At 38.8% G+C, this 27881-nt stretch overlaps 1 protein-coding gene across 1 annotated transcript; it reads right to left on the reverse strand.

The window, feature by feature from the left end:
- Positions 1 to 722: 722 nt before the first annotated feature.
- Positions 723 to 27807, reverse strand: bmerb1 (bMERB domain containing 1). The gene is made up of 6 exons (XM_046852863.1): positions 27517 to 27807; positions 17763 to 17883; positions 12492 to 12565; positions 11520 to 11634; positions 7656 to 7738; positions 723 to 2788 (listed from the first exon to the last, which is right to left on the reverse strand). Exons 1-6 carry the CDS (start codon positions 27593 to 27595, stop codon positions 2670 to 2672), a joined length of 591 nt encoding a protein of 196 aa, XP_046708819.1. The 5' UTR covers positions 27596 to 27807; the 3' UTR covers positions 723 to 2669.
- Positions 27808 to 27881: the final 74 nt, after the last annotated feature.

Raw genomic sequence — 27881 nt, forward strand, 5'->3', positions numbered from 1 at the left:
ACTTGCTAGCTTGTATGTTCTTTATTATATATTTGTTCAATATATAAGCAATAAAACACTTCAGGAGTATTCTTTTATAGGGCTATGATCAGTGACAGGATGGTGTAATGTGGATTGAGGTGAAGTGGAGGCCCTTTCACCTTGCTGAAGTGGATTATTTTTCAAGTACTGTAAGTGTGTTTCTATTACAGCATCATTTTCTGAAAAATCAGTTGTTTTTAAATGACCTAAAGAGCAGTGGTGGATGAAGTGCACAATGTACTTGAATTCAAGTAGCGATAAATTAGTTGAAATATGACTATCTATGATAAAGTAAAAGTTTCACTTGAAACTCGTATCCAAAGTATTGATTTATTATGGCTATAATGTACCTATTATCATTTGTCTCAGAAGACAAAATCTAATTCAAATCTAAAAACTAGTCTTAATTAACTTAATTGAAATGTAGTTGAGTAGAAGAAAAGATATTTGACTTTGAAATGTAGTGAAGGTTAAAGTCTCCCCAAATGAAAATATTTCTGTAGAGTACAAATACGTGAAAGTATTTAAATACAGTAACAAATTTCCTTCTGTCCACCACTGAGGATTATGTTCAGGTGAAGAAATGTGCCCTGGCTATTTCCCAAACTTCACCATTCCATCTACAAATGAATGATGGTGGCATCATGCTGTTTTTGTGTTCAAACCAGAATACCAAACGCAACATGACTCTCAAAACGACATCCAGAAAGATGCTTTTATTGGAACACGTATTTACAAATAATGTCTGCGTGCTTGTTGACTCACGCTTTACATAAAGACCTTTTGACACTCCGCTGCAAAGGAAGGGTTTTTTTGTGTAATTTGCAGTTTGATCTTTTGTAGCTTTGGAAAAAAGCTCACAAGCACTGAACGTGAACGATGAGGAGGTGAGTACAGCAACAATGTAAAGTACTTGCAAGCAGGAAAGTAACACATTAACACCCTGTGTTAATGGGAAAGTGTTCTGTTTACAGGCATGGAAACGAAATCTGACATGGCTGTTGATTTTTTTTGAAGAATCACGGCAAAGAAGATGAGAAAAATTTGCAGTAGATTCAAGTCAATTTGCAGCAAATGTTTTGCAGTGAAAATAAAAAAGATGGTAAGGTGAGTGTGCTAGCTGTGATATCGAGGTGCTCAACTGCAAAAGGGTAAGCACAGTACTCAAGCTCATAAACTGTGTATGTGTGCGTGCACGCATGTGTACCCGTTAGTAACTTTTTGAAAACAAGTAATGTCTCGTCTCGGAACCAATATATACATACTCAGCTTGTGCTCTTCTAAACAAACATTAGTACAAATCTTTGTAGTGGGGCAGCTGATTAAAGTGTTGGACTAAATTACAGCATCATAAACATTCCCTATTCAATATCTTTCATAGTCTGGTATATTTATTGTCTTTCTTTTTGTCGCTTATTATTTTCCTTTTTTTTTGCGTGCTCTTTGTCATTCTTGTGGTCTTTCTTTTTTTTCCTTTTTAAAGCTCTTTCTCTCTCTCTCTCTCTCTCTCTCGTGCTCTTTTTAGTCCTCTTTTTCTAAAGCTCACTCACACAGATATGTACCACAGACTGCACTACAGTTGTGAATACAATTTTTGTGGCCACACCCACTGACTTTTTCTGAGCAGTTTGCACTCAAATTTGTTTTTATTATTAATTGTGAAATGCTTCCAGGTTGTTGCTTCCAGGTTTTTACAAGGAAATGCATACACATCCTGTATACATAAAGGATGTATAGTATTGATACACAATCGGTTATTGACGTCATTTCCTGCTCAAAATTTCTTAACTTGCATAAAAGGACTGCTTTTCCATTCTTCATGTTGAAAGTCATTACAATGTATACATGTAGACATAGGCAAAGAATCAATCAATTTTGTATGGGCATCTTATAAAAAAAAAGATTTGCTCAGAATTTAAACATAATTTTGATTAGTTTGACATTATTATTAAAACTGTGATATTTTTCCGCCAACAGTAATCGTTAAAAGCTTCACATTGTTCAGATATGTTTTCTTGTGATGGCCATGTGTTTAACTTGAGATGTTGCCATAGCAATGAAAAACCACTGTGCCAGAGCTCTGATGCTAAAGATACTGTAGCTCCGTTCCAGTCTACCATCTCTATAGAGGTGAAATGGAGCAGACAGTTTTGTGTTGAAAGAGGAGCAGTTATGCACCGCATCCAGCTCTGTCTGTAAAACACACTCTAATAAATGCAAGAGATCGTTACTGAAGTGGAATTTGTCGTTCCAAAACGCAAGAGTTTCATCTCCATAATGAAATGCCTACAAGCGTTGAAAGAAGAGTTCAGGAATTCACCAAAGCATTTCCCCATCTCCTTACTAAATAAAACAGAATTCTCAAAAAGATCCAGCTGTTCCAGAACTCCGTTAAACTTCTAGAACTTTCTGAGTGGGACTCGTAACCGAGCGCCGAATCACATCAACTCGTTTATATACACAATAAAAATGCTCTAATGCAGAGAAAATTATTTATTACATGAGTCATGGCACTTCTAAAATGAGCAATGGCACCACATCTGCTATGCAATGATATGAAAGAAAAAAAGAAAAAAAACCCTATAGCAACCTGATCAACCCCAAATAAGATTCTGTCTTCCTGAAACTAACTGTGGCATACAGAGGTTTTACATGATGGCACACTGCGTAGCTCCACAGCAGTCCTTTATGACCGCTACGCTGCTCTTGGTGATGGACGGTTTGTTTGGTGGAGGTTCTGGGGTTGGTTTTTTCACTTTTGGAGGACCTGAGGAGGTACAAGAAGGAGGATTAGTCAGAAACGCTCAAGGACCATTATAGGTAGATTTTATTTGTTGTATCCAAGTAATGTTAAACCGTCTATAATCATTACAGTGCTGTCTGCATATGATCTCTACCCGCCTTATACAGGGAGTGCAGAATTATTAGGCAAGTTGTATTTTTGAGGATTAATTTTATTTGAGGATTTAATTTGAACAACAACCATGTTCTCAATGAACACAAAAAACTCATTAATATCAAAGCTGAATATTTTTGGAAGTAGTTTTTAGTTTTAGCTATTTTAGGGGGATATCTGTGTGTGCAGGTGACTATTACTGTGCATAATTATTAGGCAACTTAACAAAAAACAAATTTATACCCATTTCAATTATTTATTTTTACCAGTGAAACCAATATAACATCTCAACATTCACAAATATACATTTCTGACATTCAAAAACCAAACAAAAACAAATCAGTGACCAATATAGCCACCTTTCTTTGCAAGGACACTCAAAAGCCTGCCATCCATGGATTCTGTCAGTGTTTTGATCTGTTCACCATCAACATTGCGTGCAGCAGCAACCACAGCCTCCCAGACACTGTTCAGAGAGGTGTACTGTTTTCCTCCTTGTAAATCGCACATTTGATGATGGACCACAGGTTCTCAATGGGGTTCAGATCAGGTGAACAAGGAGGCCATATCATTAGATTTTCTTCTTTTATACCCTTTCTTGCCAGCCACGCTGTGGAGTACTTGGGCGTGTGTGATGGAGCATTGTCCTGCATGAAAATCATGTTTTTCTTGAAGGATGCAGACTTCTTCCTGTACCACTGCTTGAAGAAGGTGTCTTCCAGAAACTGGCAGTAGGACTGGGAGTTCAGCTTGACTCCATCCTCAACCCGAAAAGGCCCCACAAGCTCATCTTTGATGATACCAGCCCAAACCAGTACTCCACCTCCACCTTGCTGGCGTCTGAGTCGGACTGGAGCTCTCTGCCCTTTACCAATCCAGCCACGGGCCCATCCATCTGGCCCATCAAGACTCACTCTCATTTCATCAGTCCATAAAACCTTAGAAAAATCAGTCTTGAGATATTTCTTGGCCCAGTCTTGACGTTTCAGCTTGTGTGTCTTGTTCAGTGGTGGTCGACTTTCTGCCTTTCTTACCTTGGCCATGTCTCTGAGTATTGCACACCTTGTGCTTTTGGGCACTCAGTGATGTTGCAGCTCTGAAATATGGCCAAACTGGTGGCAAGTGGCATCTTGGCGGCTGCACGCTGACTTTTCTCAGTTCACGGGCAGTTATTTTGCGCCTTGGTTTTTCCACACGCTTCTTGCGACCCTGTTGACTATTTTGAATGAAACGCTTGATTGTTCGATGATCACGCTTCAGAAGCTTGGCTATTTTAAGACTGCTGCATCCCTCTGCAATATATCTCACTATTTTTGACTTTTCTGAGCCTGTCAAGTCCTTCTTTTGACCCATTTTGCCAAAGGAAAGGAAGTTGCCTAATAATTATGCACACCTGATATAGGGTGTTGATGTCATTAGACCACACCCCTTCTCATTACAGAGATGCACATCACCTAATATGCTTAATTGGTAGTAGGCTTTCCAGCCTATACAGCTTGGAGTAAGACAACATGCATAACGAGGATGATGTGGTCAAAATACTCATTTGCCTAATAATTCTGCACTCCCTGTACCTTGATTTTGGTTGAAACCTGAGTTGCATTGTTTTTAATACCAACAATCAAGCAGTTGACACAGTGACAGAGAAGCAATCAGTAACTCCATACTGCATAATTAAGGGCTACAAGTTAATATGCACTTCTTTAACCCATTGTGTAAACGTTTTTTTGATAAAGGTTTTGACCATCCTAGTTACGACTTTTTTTTTCTTTTCTTTTCTTATTCTTTGGTTAAAAACATTTCAATATTCGAATCTACTCTTTTAAAAGAATCTGTTTACCTATTTCACACACTTTTGTACGCGTGCATCCTTCAGACTGTTTGTGAATTGCTTTCATTACTAAAAATACTCAACTCAATAAATAAAATAGAAATAAATGTAACAATTTTTGTTTAAATGCGATTTAAAGCAAATTTAATTCTTCTGGCTGTTTTGTGAATTGGATTGGGTACAAAAATAAAATAAAATGGACATAAATACAGTGGAACCCGGTTATGTCGATGTCCTAGGGGGTCGCCAAAAAGCATCGAGGTAACCGATGATCGAGATAAACGAAAATAAAAAGTGTGGCAGTATATTAACGTGCTTGAAATTTCTTTATGTACATGATGTGCGTTAATAAATGAGAATGTGCATGCACGTGTTTTTGAACAGCGTTGCCGCGATTTGTTTGATGAAGGCATGCTATAAAAATACATACAGTACATGTTTATCTGTCAGGAATCCACCTGCCACGCCCCCTTCGGCATGTCAGGTGCTTTCTCGGCCGCTTTCTCTGAAGCTCCCGCGGCTTCAATCGCGCACATATGGTGCTCGTTTATCATCATCACCAGCTCCTATTTAAACTTCCACACTCTCACTGTCCGTTATTGTTGGTATATGTTGATTCACGGCGGTCGTTGTTATCGCGCATGCGTATCCCGGTACGTGCCTTCCCACCGGCACTCTCTCAACGGCTGCGCTTTTCTTCCCAAAGCGCATCGCGGATTCCCCCCCGATCCTGCCGGTGTTCATTCTATGATTTTGGATGGTCATCCCACGTTTCGCGCCGCCAAGCGCGGCTTTCGCCTCACGTTCATCGCATAACATTTAACAACAAAAGGCTAACAACTAACAGCAGAGATTCACCAGTATACAATACAACACCTGTAGCAGCTGTAAGCCTTGATTTTTCCGACACTTCCGCGAGTTCTTCTGCGGCTGCACCGAGATAACCGACGTTAAATGGCAAAATTTTCCCCCCTTGTGCTCGAGATATCAGGGTTCGGCGACATAAAAAAAGTCAACATAACTGATAAAAAATGCTTAGAAAAAGCGAGAATTTGGCAGTTCCACTTCAAAAACGTCGACTTAATAGGGTTGTCGAGGTAACCGAGGGCGAGATAACCGGGTTCCACTGTAATATAGAAATAAATCATATTTAAAAATGTATTCAATTGGAATATAAATACAAAAAAAATTAAGAAAAGAAAGAAAGGGTTTCAGTGGTGCCTGTGCTTGAAAAGCAGAAAAAACTCAATTTCACCTGGAAACTGCTCCTGTGATTTTGAGTGTAATTGTCCTTGCAAAACCCTCTCCATTTTGAAGCCTCTATAATGCCATGCTGTGCTGAATCGCCCCATGAGGAGACTATGTAAATGTCTGGAAAGCACTTTTCTCAATGTGATTAAACACACAATGAACACATAATTGCTCCTTTTGCCAGAAGGCATGCGAGCGTAGTGAGTGAGTGAGGCTCAGTGTGGCCGACCCGCTGACTCACTACGGCCCTGTAGTGATCGCTAAAACCTCACCGCTGACCTTTATGGGATTTTGATAACTTGCTGTGTGGCTGAAATGCAGCTCATGTCACTTAGTAGGCGTTCACTTTTACAAGAAAGTACATGGTGTATTGCATGAGCGATTCACTGAACATTTGGAAGATGCAGCTATTAGAGACCTAGATGGGCACAAGACTGTACACAAATGTTTATTGCCTAGACAAAGAACGGGTTCGAATGGGAAACCTGCAAAAGAAAAGCTACACATTTTGGAAAATTCTGTAATGATTTTCAAATCTGGATAAGTATGTAAAAAGTTTTTTGTAAGAATTTGAAAAGAGGCTACGTTTACACTAATCCGGATCAATTTGAAAATGGTGTTTTCGTCTAAAAACTCCAAAACTTCTGAAAACGCTTAAGTTTTCTGTACTGTGCATGAACAAAACGCAAAATGTTCCAACCTGCTATATTTCTGCACAGGTCGAGTGTTATAGTTTCTTGCTAAATTGCACATGAACAATCCTTCTGTTGCTTCTGTTGGTTTTATGTTAATTGGTCTGAGCTACACTGCAGTATATAGTTGCTATAGTTTGAATTTAAAACCATTATTTCAGATAATTATGCAAAGTCTGCATTTTTTGAGTCTGGAAAAGTATGGAATTTTGAAATGAGAAATGAGAGGATAGAAAAAAAAATAGTGCTTTCTGTCTGCTATCCAGTTTGGATATTATTTTTCCAAACTCTCTCTGTAGGGAAACCTAGCGGATTTTTTTTTATTTTCCTCTGATGTTTGAAACGAACATTACGACGCTCTTGATCTGTACTGTTACTGAACTGTAACTGCCAATTAGATGTTGTAGAGTAAAAAAAGAAGATATTTCACATTGAACTGTAGTGAAGTTAAAGTAATAGTCTCCCAAATGGAAATAGTTCAGTAAAGCAAAGATACACGAAAAAGCTACTTATTACGTTTACTTCGTTACTGTCCACCACTGCTTTCCACATGCATGCACTTGCATGACCGATTCGGATTTTTTCACCTCCCCTATGTAAATGTAGTTCATTCCGGCAAGGAATTTGAATAATGATTTGTCAAGTTCTGGTTGACGTCCACAAGCGAACATCTCCTAACTTAAAAACTCCTAAAGGTATGAAACTAATTATTCCATGGATGTCCTTAAACTCTGCCTTGAGTTGTTTTGTTCATTCATCTTTAAGCCACTATGGCAGACGAGAATTTACAGCCATCTATATAGAATGATCCTGTCTAGGTCTCTGTTTCTACAGAAATATCAATGGAACCACAACTCTTTGTTCTCTGGTTGCCTAATATTTCACAATAACGCCAAATGACTGCATCTTGCTTTGTAAAAAAGTGGGTTCCAGTTAGAGATGATTAAATGTGTCAGTCACTCACTCTGTGTAACTCTGGCCAGTTTGTCCAGCGGCATGAGCTTGAGTCTGAGGAACTCAGCCATCTCTTTGTCCTCTTCCTGCTCCCTGTAGAGATAGAGAGCACTTTTGTGAATTACAGATGTGAATGAAAATCATGGAAAGGGGGACAGATCGAGAATGTCAGGAGACAGATTGAGAATGTCGGAAGACAGTAAATGAAACGGGGACGAGATGTGCCGGGAAAAAGAGAGAGGGAGGGGAGGAGAGGAGAAAAAATGGGTGAAAGTGCGGTAGGAATGAGTCATAAAGCTGAGAACTGCGGCTGGGTCACCGAGGTGTTGATGAGCTCTCACTCTGACGAACACTGAGTGTCAAAATTCTCACAGAGGCCGCGAAACATTTTCTGTGTGATTTATTAATTAAATATGAAGCATTTAAAAAACAATGATGATGGACAGACTGCTTAGTCAGAGCTCGGTTGCAGTTTACATACAAGCTACATAGCCTGTGTTGTGTTACTGGTTTTAAACATGCACATTGTGTAGTTTTGTATCGTGTCGTTCCTCTGTACCCTTTGTCCAGTATATTCATTCCTGTTTTGTTGTCTTGATTGTTGTCTTGTTTTTTTCATTTATTGATTCATATATGCTCTGGGGGTTTATGGAATTTTTCCATTCTTCCTGGCAAATCCTCTCAAGCTAGGTCGGGTTGGATAAGGACCCATAGTGGACAGCCACCATGTAGGTCTCTCCAGAGATGTTCAACATGGTTCAAGTAATTGCTTTGGCTGGGCCACTCTAGGACATTCACAGAATTGTCCCTAAACCACTCCTGTGTTGTCATGTAGGAAGTGTGAACCTTCGGCCCAGACTGAGCGCTGTGGAATAGGTTTTTATTGAGGATATCTCTGTACTTTGCTCTGTTCAGCTTTCCCTCCATCCTGATCCATTGCTCAGTCTCTGCTTCAGAAAACACCCCCACAGCATGATGTTGCCACCACCATGCATCATTTTCTGGGATGTAATGGGCTGGTGATGAGCAGTGCCTGATTTCGTCCAGACATAACGTTTAGAACCGAGATTGTGGTTTCATCAGACCAAAGAATCTTGTTCAAACACAGTCTCTAGGTGCCTGTTGGCAAACTCCAAGCGGACTTCCATAGATTTTGCACTCTCGTCTAGCCACTCTGCCATGAAGCATAGACCAGTGGAGAGCTGCAATGATGGTTGTGCTTCTGAAATTTTGACCCCATCTTCACACAGGATCTTCAAAGCTCAGTCAGAGTGACCATCATGTTCTTAGTCACCTCTCTTACTAAGGCTCTACTTTCCTGATTAAAACATTTTTGTGTGTTGCTTATGCATGCATTTTTTCTAAAGTTCATTTCATTATATATATATTTTTTCTCTCCTATTTTTTTCTTTTCGTTTTCCCAAATATATTATTGATTATTATAACTTGATAAACATTAAACAGACAAAATATCAACACTGTTTTGAACATTTTAAAGTCTTCGTAGAACGAGAATATACATTTCCTAACAAGTCCTAACCATAAATGCTGCATCGCGTTAAAGCATTTATTTCCTGCATCTTATTTTAACAACTTTTCACTATGAATAATTAATGAGCTAGACAGCAAGGCGTTGTGCCTATGACATTTGTTCCATAAGCCGTGGAAATGTATAGTTTTCAGGTGTAAAAAAGGGATAAGGTTTATTCGAGTGGATGGAGGTCTCGGATGCCCAGTGGGTTAATTAGCTTTTGAATGTATTACATTGTTAAGCCAAGGAGGCATTCCATCACCTCAGGGAACTCTGGGTTTCAGCTAATACTTTAGAGCAAATATTGAGGTTTGGTGAAAAATCTGGGGACATTCATTCTCATATGCATTCGAGCCTGGGTATGTTGCTGCAGACTGGATGTCAGATAGGAACACACACTTGTTCATTTCGTTTCATTGCACACTCATTCTCACACACACATAATCAGAATTGCTGCAAAAGTAAAAGCTGTGTGTGTGTGTGTGTGTGTGTTAGTGTTAGCAAGAGCTTGTTAACTGCCCAGAAAAACTGGGGCTCCCATGTGGTGCAGAGGTATTCAGCTAAAAATATATAAGGGCGGCTTACCAAGATCCGGCTTACATGTGTGATTAAACATGACCGAACGCCGGCAACTACACTATATTTCCAAAAGTATTGGGTCACCTGATATGCATGGTTCTTTTCCAAACTGTTACCACAAAGCTGGGGGCAGTCAATTGAACTTGGAAACCCAAACATGTTCCAGCATGGCAATGCCCCTGTGCACAAACTGAGCTGCTTGAAGATCTGGATTACATGCTTTGGAGAGGAAGATCTTGAGTGGCCTGCTATAGAGCTCTGATCTCATCCCTACTGAACACCTTTGGGATGAATTGGAACGCTGACTGCACCCCAGGCCTCCTCACCTACATCAGTACCTGCCTTTTGTAATACCCTTTTGGCTGATGAACACAAATATCCATTAACACACTCCAAAATCTAGTGGAACGTCTTCCCAGAAGAGTGGAGGGAATAATAAGAGTAAATTGGGACTAAATTGGGACTAAATGGGGAATGCAGTGCTCAAAAATCAAAAATCTACTTATGACCAGGTGACCCAATACTTTTGGAATTATAGTGTATTTCATTTAATGTGTTTTGAATGTGATGTGGAGAGAATAAACACATTATAAAATATAAACATATCTAAATATTTAGAAACATTACCTATGAACATCTAGTTCTGCCAATTCTTTCTGACTCTGTAAAAACTGCTTTCTGCTGGATAACTTACATAAATACATGTGATTGGATGAAAAAGGAGGATCTGTTATATATGCAGTGATTATTAGTTACTGAACAACAGCATGTGCTATTATGTCCACTGAAATACTTCACTCATGCCACACTGAGACCATGGTGTGCTATTTAGCAACGCCCGATCTGATTCACCCTATTGTTTTATTCATTGTGAATCAGAGCAGTGCTAGCTATTTACAGCAGTCTGTATACACATGTATGTAGAATATGTCACTGCTCGAATAATAAAAAGGTCATTGTTCTGCCCATAAGAGATACAGGATCTAAATGTAGAGCCCTGATCATGGGGAAGTATTATCCTTTTAATATCCATTGATTTACAAAATCTTCTCAAATTAGATTTATTGGCCATCTAAACGAATGCAGACACTGAAGGACATGTCTGGTTATTTTTTTAGCAATATTTTTTCCGGCTTCTGGTTTGCTGTCATTACGAGAGCGGCCTCTAGAGGCGAATCACTGACACTCCGTGCTGTTTGTTTTAACACTTGAGACTGTGTGCTGCATGGAGAGGGCTATATTATATTTCTTTATAATTTATTAAATATATATATATAATTATATATGCAAGCAATGCATCTGTGTGTTAGCAGTTAATAGATTTGAGATTTTCTGGATGATTTGTGTTTGGCACCGTCACAGAAAGGAGATTATTTCTCTCCCAAAAAAACACTTATATTCAACTACAGTTGCATGATCATATCTACAAGTGGCCAGTATGCCTCCTTCATGGTTAGAACAAAAACCTGCAATTTGAGAATATGACCGCACACCCTTGACCTAAATAAAACTCTCAATTTGTCAATATGTCACACCCAGGTTTAGTCTAGACCTGGTCTGATTTTGCAGTGTAAATGGGGATTGAATCCTCTTTGATGCCCCCAATTTTTTTTTATTGAGTGGGCTAGTGCCCTTATTATCCCTGGAACACCATGTGTAGGAGTAGGAGATGGTGTGTGTAACAAATCAGCACCTCCAGACACCACTTTTCTCTACATGTTCTTTCTTTTGTAGTTATTAATTTAATCTCACTTTTAGACACACCTCAATCTCTCAACCTCAGCATCGTCCACCAGGAAATCCCTCTTTTCCACCAGCTTATGGATCTTCTGAATTAGTTCTTCTTCCTTCTGCCGGTGCTTCTTACTCTTTTCCTTTTCTATTTTAACAGAGAGGAGAAAGACAAAAATGGTTGATAATAATAATAATAATAATAATAATAATAATAATAATAATAATAATAATAATAATAATAATATCTATTGTATTATCATACCTGTCCTGTTCAGTTCTCACACCTATTCTTATCGCTATTGTAACTATTGTGTTGTCATATTTTTCTAGTAATTTTTCCATCTTGATTTTCTAATTTAGTTGTGATTGATAAAGAGAGTGTACACCAGTGTGTACCGGGGGCTATGTACTATTATGCCTGCTACGTTCTCATAGCTGTCCTATTGTCGTGTTCGTTCTATTCTCAGAGCTATTGTATTCCTATGGCTGCCGTTTTCTGTGCAGCTTTTGTAATCTCATATACCTGGTATACTTAATCCATTCTGCATGACCAATCAGCGTGTACTATTGATTTTGCCTTCAGCAATTATCTTCAGTATATCTGTTTATCCAGGTCATTTATCGCTTTTTTTTCCACGTACATACACATATACATTCATGCTAGGTGAAGGGCAGAGGATGTAAAGGACAGGAAGTGCCAGCTCAGCTCTTTTCACATGACGCGAACATGATCCTGAAAGCATTCTCTGAGTAATGAAGACATGCACACAGATGCTTTTTTTCTGTCTCTCTGACTCCCTTACCCTCTTAAACAATCTCACAATGACGTAACATACACGACCCTTATTGACAGCCACATAAAAGTCTGTGTGACAGAAGCCACAAATTTAAACCTCAGTTTAGTGGCACTCCATACCCCATATCCAGAATCATCTCGAACATTGGAATATGACTGAGAAGCGTTGTGATTTAAAATGTGTTACTCAAGGCAAGGGTACAAACCTGGCACTGCCACAATCTTACGCAGCTCCTGCTTTAGGTCCATGATGTCTTTACACAGCTGAATATCATCCATCCTGGAGACAGAAAAAATGTTTTGAGGAAGGAGTAGGGCTGAGCCATATGATATTTATTACAGTGCAACACAGTATATAAGTTGCGAGACATGATGCTTTAACTCGGCAATGAAATGTAAATATTGAGTAATAAGTGATGTAATGAATTATTATTTTGGATTTTTTTTTCTCCTTTTTAAAATAGCATACATTTATCAAAATAATATAATTATTATTATTATTATTATTATTATGAAAAAATGCTGTTTTCCAACTATTAGATGAATGAATTATAAAGTGGTTGTATAAAAAAATTATAAGTAAAATAAGATTTTATTATATTTAGTCTATGCATCCTCTGCTCACTATACACCCATCAGGCATAACATTATGATCAGTGAAGTGAATAACACTGATTATCATGGCACATGTTAGTAAACGGGATATATTGAGCAGCATGTGAACATTTTCAAGTTGATGTGTTAGAAGCAGAAAAAATGGGCAAGCGTAAGGATTTGAACGAGTTTTGACAAATTGTGACGGCTAGACTTCTGGGTCAGAGCATCTCCAAAACTGTAGCATATGTTGGCTGTTCCCAGTTTGCAGTGGTCAGTATCTATCAAAAGTGGTCCAAGGAAGAAACAGTGGTGAACCGGCGACAGGGTCGTGGGCAGCCGAGGCTCATTGATGTAGGTGGAGAGAGAAGGCTAGTCCGTGTGGTCCGATCCAACAGACAAGCACCTGTAGCTCAAACTGTAGAAGAAGTTAATGCTGTTATTGCTCCACGGTTCAGAACTCACGATTCAGAAATGTTTTGTACACTTTTTTTGGATTATGTACAATATCTTGTACTTTGAGCACATACTATATGGACAAGCGGTTGTGGAGACATATAGGATTTATATGTACTTTTTGAGCATCCCACAGTTTCACATTTAATCACCATTTGCTGTTTTCTATAATCTCCACTCTTCTGGGAAGATGTTCCACTAGATTTTAGATTGTCCTTGTGGAGATTTGTGCTCATTCAGTCACAGGAGTGTTAGTAAAGTCAGGTATTGATGTGGGTGAGGAGGCCTGAGCTCTATAGCACTCCACTCAAGATCTGACACTCTAACCAATGTTAAGCAATTCTTCGTGGCACAGAGGCATTGTCATGCTGGAACATGTTTGGGTCTCATAGTTCATGGAATATTTAATGCCACCACACCAAAGACATCCTATACAATTGTGCCTCTAGCTTTGTGGTAACAGTTTGGGGAAGAACTATGGTTACACAGGCACCCCCTCACTAGATGTTTAGTTTAATCCATTAATAATACTCTAAACTAGCTCATCATACATTATTACATTATAACATTATGGTAGCTATCGATTTTTTATTTATTGGTTTCTGCGCAGTCATTTGAGGCAATAATCAGTCTTACTATTTTAGAAATACAATTTTGGTCACCAGGTCACTTTACTGTGACTAATTCACCAGTCAGTCTTGCACAAAACTTAACTTGAAGCATCAGAGTTTGCATCATTCCACACTAAAAACACATGTAATAATGTGTGTGTTTGCACAAAACAGTACAATAGATCAGTAGTGCTTGCTCATCAGGGACAAATTCACACGATTCACCATCACTGTTGATTTGTGTAAAGCTGCTTTGAGACAATGTCTGTTGTGAAAAGCGCTATACAAATAAACTTGACTTGACTTGACTTGACTAGTGGAACATTTTTAAATCTGCCCAACACTGATATCAATCATAAATAATACAAATAAGATTGTAATAAATAACACACTTCCAGCTTCTCTGCTGTTATGTAATGCTGTTTGTCAGCCGTTGCTGGAGGTCGTGGGTGGACATCAGAGCCGTGACTCACTGCCCAGTCTTCTTTCTGATTTAACCTCTGTAATACTGAAGCAGTCACACTGGTATTGCTGCCTCTTTGTGGTCTCCTCTTTTCCTCTGTTTGTCAGTCATCCTTCTTTCTTTTTCTCCAATCTCCTCTCCTCACCCTGCACCGCAGTGACTGCTACCAGGCACTTTAATCCACAGCAGTAGATGACTCATCCACTCTCTTTTTTTCCCCTCACTCGTTCTCCACGAATTCTCTCTATTTCTCTCTGTCTCTCCAGGACATTGAGTCTTGACTTCTATCACTCCATCTAGCCCTTTTTTTTTTACCTTTCATTCTTTTATCTCTTTACTCCATCTGTTTTGTTCTGGTCCTCCATCTCCATCAGAGAGAAAGTCTGTGCATATGGGTGTGTCTGTGTATGAGCTTTGCAGTGTTTTGTGATGCACTAAAGCACTGGCTGCCAAGAAACATTTACTTTGTATCCTCAGGGGTCCCATTGACGCCGTGACCACAGCGAAACCCTCCATGTTCTCATAACCCGCGAGCAGAGCCACATTAAACACAATCACATTAAAGTGATGCGATTTCACCTCGTTCTCCGCTCCAAAGAAGAAAACAATTAATTGAAACAGAGAGCAGACAAATCGTGACATTGGGATTATAAAGTTTGGAGTTCAAAATTAAAGTCTGATTAATGGACCGGATCACAAAACTTCGGAATCGGAAACTTTTTTTTTTTTACAATATAACCATATTATAATAGTATTTATCGAACTAGATTAGCACCTACAAATCACTACATCCTCTAATACTGTACTGTACTCCAACTTTGTGCATTATTAGTTACATACTGTTTATCTGGAATTCCCTCCACATTCTCTGGTTTCCTCTCATCTAACGACATGCTAGAAGGTAGATTGTCTACTTTAAATCCCCCTTTGGTATCAATGAGGATGTGTATATATACTATATATATACTATATATACGATAGATAGATAGATAGATAGATAGATAGATAGATAGATAGATAGATAGATAGATAGATAGATAGATAGATAGATAGATAGATAGATAGATAGATAGATAGATAGATAGATAGATATGGATTTTTTTCCTTAAAATATTTTTTTGGATTGGATAGAGATTATTTATTTTTAAAAATGAGTTTTCTTTAAGTTAAATGTGATGTCCTTTCTCCTAGTGGCTGCCTTTACAAACAGTCTTTTTTCTCACACACAATATCAACCAGACTGTCACTTTCTTTATATAACTACAGTCACGATCTTGCCCTTCATGCTCTTTGCTCAGATTCTGCAGCAACAGTGCTATATATCATTTATTTTTATTATTATTATTATTTTTTTTAGTTCTAGTTTTGTATTTTTTTCTTTGTCTTCTTCCCTTTAAATTTTCTGAGAGAACAAATCAGGGCAGCCTGGCCTAAAAAAAAAGGTTTTGTGCAAAGCAAATAATATGTGCTTTTTGAATATCCCATTCCACATTTCGTCCCTATTTGCTGTTATACAGTAATAAACTTAACCCTTCAGGTGTTCCACCAGATTTTGGGGTGCGCTTATGGAGATTTGTGTTCATTCAGCTGCAAGGGTGTTAGTAAAGTCCGGTACTGGTGGAGGTGAGGTGAGGAGGCCTGGGGTGCAGTGAGCAGTGAGTTCCTATTCATTCCAAATATGTTCAGTAGGGCTGAGGTCAGAGCTCTATAACAGGAGAGATCTAAGATTTCAACCCATATAAAGCATATCTTAATGGAGCTGGCTTTGTGCACTGCTGAAACAGGTTTGGGTCTGCTAGTTCAAGTGAAGGGAAAATACTTTTGTGTTTGTACTTGTTCCACCTGTCAAAACATTTTTTTCTGAAAATGTATGACCATTATGCACACTATCAGGAACACCTGTAGACCTGTGCATTTATGCATTCCATCAGCAAATCATGGAGGTGGTAGCTTAGTGGTTAAGGCATTGGACTTTGGATTTAAAGGTCTTGAGTTCAAATCCCTGCCACAGCAAGCTGCCATTCCTGGCCCCTGAGCAAGGCCCTTAACCCCTGCTGCACATTTGTATGAATAAGATAAAAGTAAGTAACTCTGGAAAAGGTTAACTGCCAAATGCCATAAAGGTAAATGTAAATATGGCAGCATTTCAATACACAAGTTGGGCAGGTTGCATCAAGCTTCAACAGGAACATTGAGGTAGCTCAAAAAGCCAGTGGTGAGCATCAAAACACACAACATATCAAACTCTGCACGAACAGCAGATCTTCCGAAACATCTGATTCCATTTCTGTTGGCCAATAACAAGGATTTAAGGATGCAGTAGGCTGAGATTCACCTCAAATCGAAAAGAAAAAAAAAAACAGCCGATGTTTTTCCACTTGAATCTTGCTATTCTTCTCTAACCTCTCTCATTAATGAGACATTTTCACCCACAGAATTGACACACCTGCTGCATGTTTTTTTTACAGCATTCTGTGCAAATGGCAGAAACAGTTGTCTGTAAAAAAAACAATCCCAGCAGATCAGCAGCTTCCGAAATACTCAAAGCAACACAGGAATCAATGTCACTCGCCCTGGTGTGAATATCAACTAAAGCTCTCGATCTGTATCTGTATGATTTTGTGATTTGCGCTGCTGTCACTTGATTGGTTGATTAAACTGTGTGAATGTGTTCAGGCAATCCTAATAAAAAGGATGGCAAGTGTAAGGTATGACTACCTTACTGGGTTTATTTAAGTGCCATGGATGAAGGTCCTCTCTGTAGTCCGACTGCCTACAGAACTGCTTTTAAAGCTGACATTTATTTATTAATTCCAAGGAGTTATTCTTGTTATATTGAAAAACTGGGTTTGATTTAGGTTTCGTTGTAAAATTAATTTCTGTGTGGACCTCAGGTTCAGTTCGGTTTGCAGAAGATCTGGGAACAGTCAATATCATAAATATGCTAATAGAGTTGTTCATTGCATTTCACAACAGACACACACATGCATATATACATGTAATCAGCTTTGCAACGCAAATTCGTTTGGTAACGTGCTGCATAATTCATTCTCAAAGAGATTAAATGTGCTTCTAGGCTAAATTAGGCCAGGATTAAAGAAATATTCTTTTACCTCATGCATAAATAACAAATAAATTAGAAGCAGTGACATTAATATAGCATTAAACCAAAATATGAAATGCCTAGTATTAAAATTTATCTCTTTCTGGATCTCCACCAGACGCGTATCCATCACGCGGTGAGTTACGTTTGAGCTTATGTCAGCTTCAATTCCTGTGTTAAATTAGTGCCCACACATTCACACACACTCCCTCAGACAGCTAGTAAGCAGCCAGTGATTTGTGTTTCTTACATAAAACGGAGTTCAGACTCCCTTCTGACGAGCACCTCCCTGAGCCTTTGGATCCTGGCCATCTCCATCTCGATTTCATCCGGAGACATGGAGCTCTCAGCCATGGAAACGTCCATCTGACCTGCAGGGGGGAACAGAAACACTGTGCGCATTTGTGTGTGAAAGACGTAACAGTGACAGCGTATACGTACACGTACTGCATAGGTGTTTACACACAACTGGAAGTGTATATTCTTAATCGTAATCTGATTTACAGTTTATATACAGTATGAAACACTTCAGGAAGTAATGAAAATAACAGAGTGATGTGCCTGCGAAGTGGAGTTAGTGTTCACACCCTCAAGTTGATTGTCTTTCAATAATGTCCTATTTTCTTCTTTTTCTTCTTCTTTTAGTTTCTCCTGTTTGGGGTGGCCACAGCGGATCATCCGTCTCCATACCACCCTGTCCTCTACATCTGCCTATTTCACACCTACCTGCATGTCTTCCCTCACCACATCCATAAACCTCCTCCTTGGTTTTCCTTTTTTCCTCTTTACTTGAGCTAGATCCTCAGCATTCTCCTACCGATATACCCCATGTCCCTCCTCTGCACATGTCAGACCCAATCCTTGATGCAATCAAACCTCCACCTTCAACCAGTCTGTCAATCCTAAAGTGCCCACCCTAATCTCCACTCTCCTCCACTTCTTCTTTTCCTGCTGTCTCTGTAGACGCCTTCCTCCTGTCCTTCTCCTCCTTCGGCCAACGTAGTTCAATTTCCAACGGTACCCTGTTGGCTAACAATTCTTGTAGCGGTCATTGGTAATCCGGGCCTCGACCAATCCATATGAAATTCAGGTTTGTGATCCACATATTTAATTTGGCACGTTTTACGCTGGATGACCTTCCTAACGCAACCCTCCCCATTTATCCGGGCTTGGGACCGGCACTAAGAGTGCACTGGCTTGTGCAACCCTAATGGCTGGGTTCAATAATGTCCTGTTTTTTACTCCATAAACTGTTGTTCCTTCAACAGCACCTCTTTTTTTAATGGATTAATAATACAAAAAAAAAGCCCTCCATCCTTTACAATATTTTCCAGGCAGAAAATTCAAAGCTTTGCTTTGACTGGTAAACCATGACTCCTTTCAAAGTCTTTAAACAATTACTCAGCATTCACCGTACATATCTCTGTGTAAATTTTATAAACAAATCAAGTGTATTAATATAAACCTGTGATTTGGCTTGTAGCTGGAACTACTCTCTGAGCTGCTGCTATGGAAAATTCAACACCTTCTGACCAATCAGATATTTATTAGTGTATTGGCTGAATGTACAGCAAACAGAAAATCCAAACACCCAATGAGCAAGATTACAGTGACTTAGTGTGTGTGGGTGTAAAGCACCATGCTGATAGAGCTTTTTTCACACTTCATCATGAATCAGCAGGACTACATCAGAGTTTTTCATTAAACTGTTTACAAATAATAATGATGTAAGACAGGCGATGATATCATCACTCTACCAATTGCGGCTAAGGCCATATGCTCACTATTATTTTCACTTATTTCAAACAAGATGAGATGTTAGTAGAGTTTATTCAGTCTATCTGCAAGTCAAAAAGTCATTCACATCACATCACCATAGCAATTATTGATGCTCTGACACAGATATCTGGCTAATACAGATATCTATTTCTATCATCTGTCGTTCCACTTACATAAGGCACACACTTAACCATACACACACAGGTCTATCTATCTCATAGTGGTTTGGCTTTCACCAGTTGAAAATATTTGGCACATCTTGAAACAAAAAATACACCAAAGAAGACCCAGGACTGTTGAGCAGTTCTATACCATATATCAGGCAAGAGGACAACATTCCTCTCCCAAATCTCCAGCAATCAGTTTCCCCAATTCCCATACGTTTACAGACTGTTGTTAAAATAAGAGGAGATGCCTCACAGGGGTAAACATGAGCCTGTCTAATCTTTTCTGAAACATGTTGCTGACAATCAATTTCAAAATTCCCTTATTTCTCTCTTAAAATGCTACATTTACTCAGTTCAAGCATTTGAAATGTTCTATTGTGAATATAAAAATAGGTTTGAGATTTGCAAATCATTGCATTCTGTTTTATTTACAGTTTAGCCAGTGTCTCCAATGGCTTTTTTTTAATTGGGGTTGCATTTTACAGGCTTCAAAGAGCAATTTTAATGAAGCATAAGTCATGAAAATACCTACAGTCATCTCTGTGGGTGCTCCTTCAGCAAAAAACAAGCAATTTTTGTAGTTGTTTTAAACACCTATGTGGTACCACAAATCCGATACCAAGACTTTTTCTGAGGGAAGCTTGGAAGTTAATGAGCAGCAATCTTTTCATTACGTCCAGGGAGAGTACAACGATTCCCCTTCGACACCAATACTTACGGCGATGCCAATATTACAGACAAGCCTTGAAAAAGTGTTGTATAATTTGATGTTGTTCGTGGCCTCAGCTGTCAGATCAGAAGATTCTTTACAGTTATCTTGTCTCTCAAAGTACTGGAGCAGAAACTTTGTAATTGGCCATAGGGGAGATATGCGAGGGAGGTATGGTCTTGCAGAACTGTAGCTTACGGGAGGAGTAAATTACAGGGAGAGCATGAGAAACACTGACAGCATAGCAGCTTTTACAAAAGGCTGATTGCTTTATAAGGCAGCAGGATCTGGGAACAGAGTGTATCGGTATTATAAGATTGCCATCTTTGATAAGAAAGATCATTCTTGCTGCTTTCATTGCTACCAGTCAGAGGACACGTGCTGAATTTAAATCAAAAGATGTCTACGTTGATGTAAACATCTCTCTGGCCTGCCGCATGAATATTTTAACCAGCAGCAATGATTCACGTCAACCAGCACTGACTCACTGACTCAAACTGCCAGGAGGCGGGGGCTTCTGCTCTCAGACTAAATCATCTGACAACTGGCTATGTGCAGACGCAGAGTACACACACACACACACACACCTCTTGTTAGAAAGCAGTAATAAAGCCTTATGTAATATAAAGCCTCAGTTAACTATGAAATATTATATCACGCTGTCATGCACACCCAATGTTGCATAGTGACCTTTATCTCTGTTGTAGTATATATATCTTGAGTATAAGTAATATAATAGAGAAATATATCTTCTGTCAAAAAGCAAATACACAGCACCGATCTTCATCTCACAGTAAACGCTGACTGTTAAAACCTTTTTTTAAAGAGACACTTTTAAAATATTCATGTGTTATTGCTCCTTTTTAAACATTTTTTGCTCTACAGCAGAATTGTTTTTTTCTTTTAACAAAATGCTGTATTTTTAGTTTTAGCTCAAATGTTCTTCGCAGGAAGCCAGTCAAAGTGTGCTCACTATCTCATTTTATATTTTATTAGGTATTGAGTGGTCAAAAATAAGAACTGCAACAATCACTAATAGAAGCCCACTGGGGGGGGATCACGCTGCCCTCTGGTTTATGAATAAGGCCAGAGTGTTTATGTCAAATTGTACCTCTGCACCTCTAGACCACATATATCTTGTTTTATAGCATTACAGTAAGAATTTAAATAAAAAAAAAATGTCTATGGTGTTAAGAAAAATATATATATAATATATTGCATAAGATTTATTGGACAAAAAGAGGATAGAGTGAATAAAGTCTGTATAAGTAACGCGTGGCACCAAGGTGACATTATTAAAGAAAATCAACCTTTTTGCAATGCCTGATAGTTTTTTGCTGGTTTTATTAGTTTTTATAATTTAGTATGACTAAGAACCTGGGGCATCTGTACAATGGATGATTGTAAGTTGTCATTATAGATTCCAATAGCACAAGTAAAATATGACAACATCTCACATTAATTGTGTTGGGTTTTTTTAGGTCTTGTTATTTACATCCTGCCACACTAGAATCTATGATAACAAGCCAGTAATGAGTAATTCTTGTCTGTAAGGCACTTTGCAGTAAAAGCTCTGACAAGGCTTCCCCTTCTGCCTTGTTGGAACCAACACACGACAATTCATTACTGTCCAAATGTGTGCTCTTTTAGAGCAGTTGATTTGTGTCCAAGATCCGCACAATATACCCAACACTCCTTTTCTTTTTCATGCTCTTCAACCTGCTGTTTTGTTTTAATTACAGCATGCTCTCTGTTCCATTACTAATTAAACGTCTTTTGTTATCAACAGTCCCGCTGAGTGAAGAAACAAATATGCATACACATAACACACACATTTCCTCTTAAGCAGCAAACACATGGTAGGACAATATTTATTACAAGCTTTAACTCTAAATATATATAATTTGGACAAAGGTTGCAGTAGCATTAAATTTCCCCTTTATTTGAACTAGAAGACCCATACCTATTCCAGCATGGGTTGGGAGTGGAAGATCTTGATCTGGCCTGCTATAGAGGTCTGAACTTAACATATTTGGGATAAATTGAAACGCTGACTGCACCCTTCTCACCCTACATCAGTACCACATCAGTGGTTTTAATAATGAGCACAAATCTCCACACGAAATCTAGTGGAACATCTTCCCAGAAGAGTGGAGGTTATTATAACAGCAAATGGGGACTAAATGTGGAATGGCATGTTCAAAAAGCACATACGAATCTAATGGTCAGACTTTTTGTCCATATACTGTAAATGTTTTGATTGATAGACTGCATTGCATAATCAGGTTATTTCTAAATGCCAACTGCAGCTTATTCATCTAATTGAATCTGTGGTTATCTGCAGATGCCGTCATGTATTAAAGTCACACTGTGGAGTTTTCATAACTGAGACCCCCCCCAACCTCACATATATTTTTTAATCTTTTTCCATCTGTTTCTCGCTGATTCAGTGAACCTACAGTGTGTTCTTGAGGAAACAGTAGTTAGTGGCCTACCACTCCCACTCCTCCCTTTTTCTAACGAAATCCCACACAAAAGACTGGGAATGTGCCAGCTGCTCTGAGCCGAGCAAGCCTATCTCACAGAGGACAGTTAACAAGGCTCGCTAGATACGCAGGAATGGCACCAATCTGCAGCTGGGGCTGTTCACGTGTGCAACACGTGCAACAATATTATCAGTCATAATGTGTATATGTTCCATGTACTGTTTATTGTGTGCATGCTTCTATACTGTTTATGCTTTCTGTAATGTCTATATGATGTGACATGCAGCTGCATTTGTTTTTGTTCTGGTCTTTATTATTGACTGTCATATTTTATTCTTTATTGTGAAGTGTTCCTGAGCTTGGGAGACGTGCAATATAATTGTATTATTATTATTTATATTTATATTACTAAAGCATTAAGATACATTTTTCTATTTCTGAGGGATCTGAAAAAAAAACTCATTCCTATTCTGCTTTTATGTGTGTAACAAAGCTTGGGTTTGGTGGGTGAAGTTCTGATCTCATGATCTCGATTGAAGTTCTTTCATCACGTAATTTGGAGTTACTTATTTAATGGGAATTCCAGAATTCAAGTACTGTTTAATGTGCTATCAAGTTACATAGCACTGTAATAGTGTACTTTAGTTAAATGACTGATTGTTTGTGTTATAACACTTTCATGTGGGTTTTGTTTGCCTTGTTTTGCACTTCTATCTGCCCCATTTCTTCTTCTTTGTATTCTGGTTTGTGTAGACATTTCATTAAATTTAAATTTTGGCAGATGCCTTTATGCATAGAGATTTATAGTAATCTTATTTATACAACTGGGCAGTAAAGCACTTTGCTGATGTCCCCTACAGGGGCAGCTTTGGCAGTGGTGGGATTTGAACTCATAAAGTCAATGTCTGTACAACTCTGAGCTTCCACTCTTTTCATAAAGAAACGCCTGGATGTTAGCAAGCAATGAGAAAAAGAAAAACATTAGCATTTATTTTTTTTATGCTGATTTCTTCCTTTCTTTATGCAGATCTCTTTAGTGCACAGCTGTTTTCAATGTCTTATTCTTCAATGAGATCCTTACTCAGCTGGATCTGATATCCAACTATGAATTAAACAAGAACTCACCCAAGTAAAAATAAACCTCTTTAGAGAGCTCGGCTAAATTCGGCTATGCATCAAAGCAACAAGGAATACAGACTTCCTCTAATTTCAGCCTTTTTTTTTAAGGGTACTGCTTTTTTAATGTTTTTTTCTTTTTTTTCTTTACAGCTCGAGCATTCCACATTCAGTTCAGGAAGAGTTTTATAATTAGGAGTTCAAACGTCATAGCGATGAGGGCCTCGGATGAAAACCAGGTCAAAAGAGAATTATCTTCTTCTTTAATGAAATTACAAACAAAGCAACTTGTCATGCATTCAGTCAAATTCGACTTGATATATTTATTTATTTTACAGCCGCCATCTAGCTGAATGTGCAATTGTTTTTCTATTCGATGGGGTGGACATGAGGTATGTGCTGACAAAGAAACTCTGTGTTCATAATATGAAAAAAGGCGAATTTAGCATTTATTTTACACATAACAGTTTCCTTTGATGCAGACAAATGGACAGACATGAAACAAAGAAATGTTATAAACTGATAATATGGCAATATAACAAGAAGGAAAGTTACAGCAGTGTATTTACAATGTTCTATAATTTATTGTACAGCACCTAGTTAGTGTCACTTTTAGGTACTACTTTAGGCCACACCCACTTCTGTTTTCAACTTCAAACACTAAAGGGATTCCCTCTCTCTTATAAGTGTTATCGAATCCAGTCCAAGCACAGAAATGATCTGTTAAGAAACTTGCACCGCAGTGGAACCAGCACAGTCCTGGGATTTGAACCGACACCCTTTGGTTTAACAAGAGCCTTCTTCCCTTCTGAGCTGCTGCTGACAAACCGAATGCAGATTCTCAGTGCTATTACCGTCACTGTGGTGTTTATTGAGATGAGTTGTGTATCAGCTCTGCTTTTACTGCTGCTGCTTCGGCTGCTGTGCTAATCCTGAACATGGCCAGGGCTAAAAATAGAGCCAGTTTCTTCTCACTTCATTCTGATGAACTTAACATAGCTTCAACATCTTATAGTCTTCTCTGCTGCCTGTGCCTACTCAAACACAACTCAAGGTTTAGTACCGGCATAAAAACTGTTTCGTCTCAGTTTCCAGGCAGAGTTAAGAGGGTCATAGTGTCAGATGTTTTCCATGAGGAGTGTGTGCTAGCGTGCATTATCAGATGACAAAATCTGGCATTTGGCATAAAACTCTATTATAATTGATTACATTTTATTAAATCATTTCTTAACCAGTTTCCTAAACATATATTTTAAAAAAATTTTAAATATAAAAAAAGATGCTTGATACTGTATAAGTCCTCAACCACTGCTTTATAAAAATATGATTTCATTTAACAGTTCAATCTACTGTATTTGTTTAACAGGGCAACTGAAAACATATGTTCCTCTCAAACCCATTCCAAGGAAACTGGGAGTGATGTAGCAACCCACCATACACACACATTCTGATCAAAACATCGATGTAATGGGAAGCTGGAGAACGCACAGAAAACTCATGTAGACATGAGAGACATACGAAACTCAGGTTTCATCAGTGTTAGGAAGAACACATAGTAAGACAGTACAGTTACCACACTGTTTAAAAAGGTAGTGGAAATTTCCTTTGCCTTGTAAATTCTGGATACAAAATAATGATGACATAAACAAATACTTCTGTAAAGAATAGAGAAGAAATATCCTAAATTATTCTAAACTGCTATCACACATCTCACCTCTCTCTCTCTCTCTCTCTCTCTCTCTCTCTCTCTCTCTCTCTCCCTCTGCCTCTTCCTCTCTTTCTCTCTCTCTCCCTCTGCCTCTTCCTCTCTCTCTCTCTCCCTCTGCCTCTTCCTCTCTCTCTCTCTCTCTCTCTCTCTCCTCCTCCCTCCCTCTACCTCTCCCTCTGCCTCTTCTCTCTCTCTCTCTCTCTCTCTCTCTCCTCCCTCTGCCTCTTCCTCTCTCTCTCTCTCCTCCCTCCCTCCCTCCCTCTACCTCTTCCTCTCTCTCTCTCTCTCCCTCCTCCCTCCCTCTACCTCTCCCTCTGCCTCTTCTTCTCTCTCTCTCTCTCTCTCTCTCTCTCTCCCTCCCTCCTCTACCTCTTCCTCTTCTCTCTCTCTCTCTCTCTCTCTCCCTCCCTCTGCCTCTTCCTCTCTCTCTCTCTCTCTCTCTCTCTCTCTCTCTCTCTCCCTCCCTCTGCCTCTTCCTCTCTCTCTCTCTCTCCTCCCTCCTCCCTCCCTCTACCTCTTCCTCTCTCTCTCTCTCTCTCCCTCCTCCCTCCCTCTACCTCTCCTCTGCCTCTTCTTCTCTCTCTCTCTCTCTCTCTCTCTCTCTCTCTCCCTCCCTCCTCTACCTCTTCCTCTCTCTCTCTCTCTCTCTCTCTCTCTCTCTCTCTCTCTCTCTCTCTCTCTCACTCCCTCCCTCTACCTCTTTCTCTCTCTCTTCTCTCTCTCTCTCTCTCTCTCTGTGGATAAACACACAATATTATGAAAACAGACAGACAATCAAACAAACAAATTTAAACAAACTTTAATCTTGTGTGCAAGACGTAGCAAAGGATGTATTGGGGCTGCTAAAATAAATGCATTAAAACCGCTGAAACGCAAATTCATTTTTACAGCACAATATTTTAATAATGTGTGATTGATGCTGTGACCAATTCTGTGACCATTTTTATAAAAACTTAAAAAAAAAACTTTTACTGATGCGCCAAGTCTCAAAGCAAGCATCAAAACCGCCATAATGCACACATCCGCCAATTAAAACCGTCCGTGTGGAAACAGCAAAAGTTCGGTTTGGTGTCCTGATGTTTTTTCATTTAAAACACAGTAATTACTTTAAAACATTTACAAGAATATTTTGCTTTCAAGCTCTATGTTGAGTCTGATTTCACTAATAATAACATACATTTGCATAAAGTATCCATAAAAACTTTAAAAAAGTATTCATTTAAGGTACATTTAGAACAAATAAAAAGTTGCAATTAATCACGAGTTACCTCATGACAATCATGCGAGTAGATATTTTACATTTTATATATTTTATAAAATATAAAAAATGTGTGTGTGTGTGTGTGTGTGTGTGTGTGTGTGTGTGTGTGTGTGTGATGTATATATATATATATGATGTATCCATCCATCTATCTATCTATCTATCTATCTATCTATCTATCTATCTATCTATCTATCTATCTATCTATCTATCTATCTATCTATCACCAATTAAAATGTCTGGGTTTGTTCCTACAGTGTGAGAATAAGTGCAAGAAGAAATAATGGTAATGTAATGGTAATGTTATTTAAAATCACCAAATTATTATTATTTTTTTTTTTTTACTATATTCTTTGCCAGTATTTGCAGTCTGATTTATTTTGAAGCACAACCAAGTATTCCCTTCCTCATGAGTGAATCATATAAAGTTAAAGCTGCACTTTGAGTAAAAAATAAATAAAAACCACAAAAACACCCATCACAAGGTCTATAAAGAGATTACCTACAGGACTGTATATTGTTTATTAAGTATGCATGTATTAGAGAAGGACAATGATTATATTCACATTCACATGCATGGCTGCACAAGTAAATATAAAGGGTGGTGTGTTGAGCTGAACTGAGTGTTATGATGAGAGCGTCATTGCTCTGTCCTGTCAAACACACACAAGCGGAACAGCAAAATATTGCTAAATATTATTTTCATCTGCACGCTTTTTATATGCACAATTCACACACACATTCACGAGCTCAGCATTGCCTTATTTACTGTCCATACCTTCGTCTTTGCTCCATTTGGTCTCGCGCACGGCGCCGTAGCTCCTCTCGTTGTCCGCGATGGACTTCTTTAATTCCATAACAGACGTGGGCTTTTGTTCTTCTCTACCGAAACAAACTACGTAATTCTATTGTGTGTGTGTGTGTGTGTGTTCGTTCAGTCCTCCGCCGTTCGGTTTAAACCGTGTTGGTTCCGCCGGATCGCGGTGCTGCGCATCCTCGTTCACAGACAGAGAGACTGAGAGCAGCGCTCTGGACCTGGAAGAAGGCGTGAGGGATGCAGGGCGCATGCGCAGTTGGATGAAGGCGTCAGGGACACGAGACGCAGTAAGGAGAGAAGGCGTGAGGGATGCAGGGCGCATGCGC

The sequence above is a fragment of the Silurus meridionalis genome, chromosome 1 (genome assembly GCF_014805685.1).
Source record: "Silurus meridionalis isolate SWU-2019-XX chromosome 1, ASM1480568v1, whole genome shotgun sequence".
NCBI lineage: Eukaryota > Metazoa > Chordata > Actinopteri > Siluriformes > Siluridae > Silurus > Silurus meridionalis.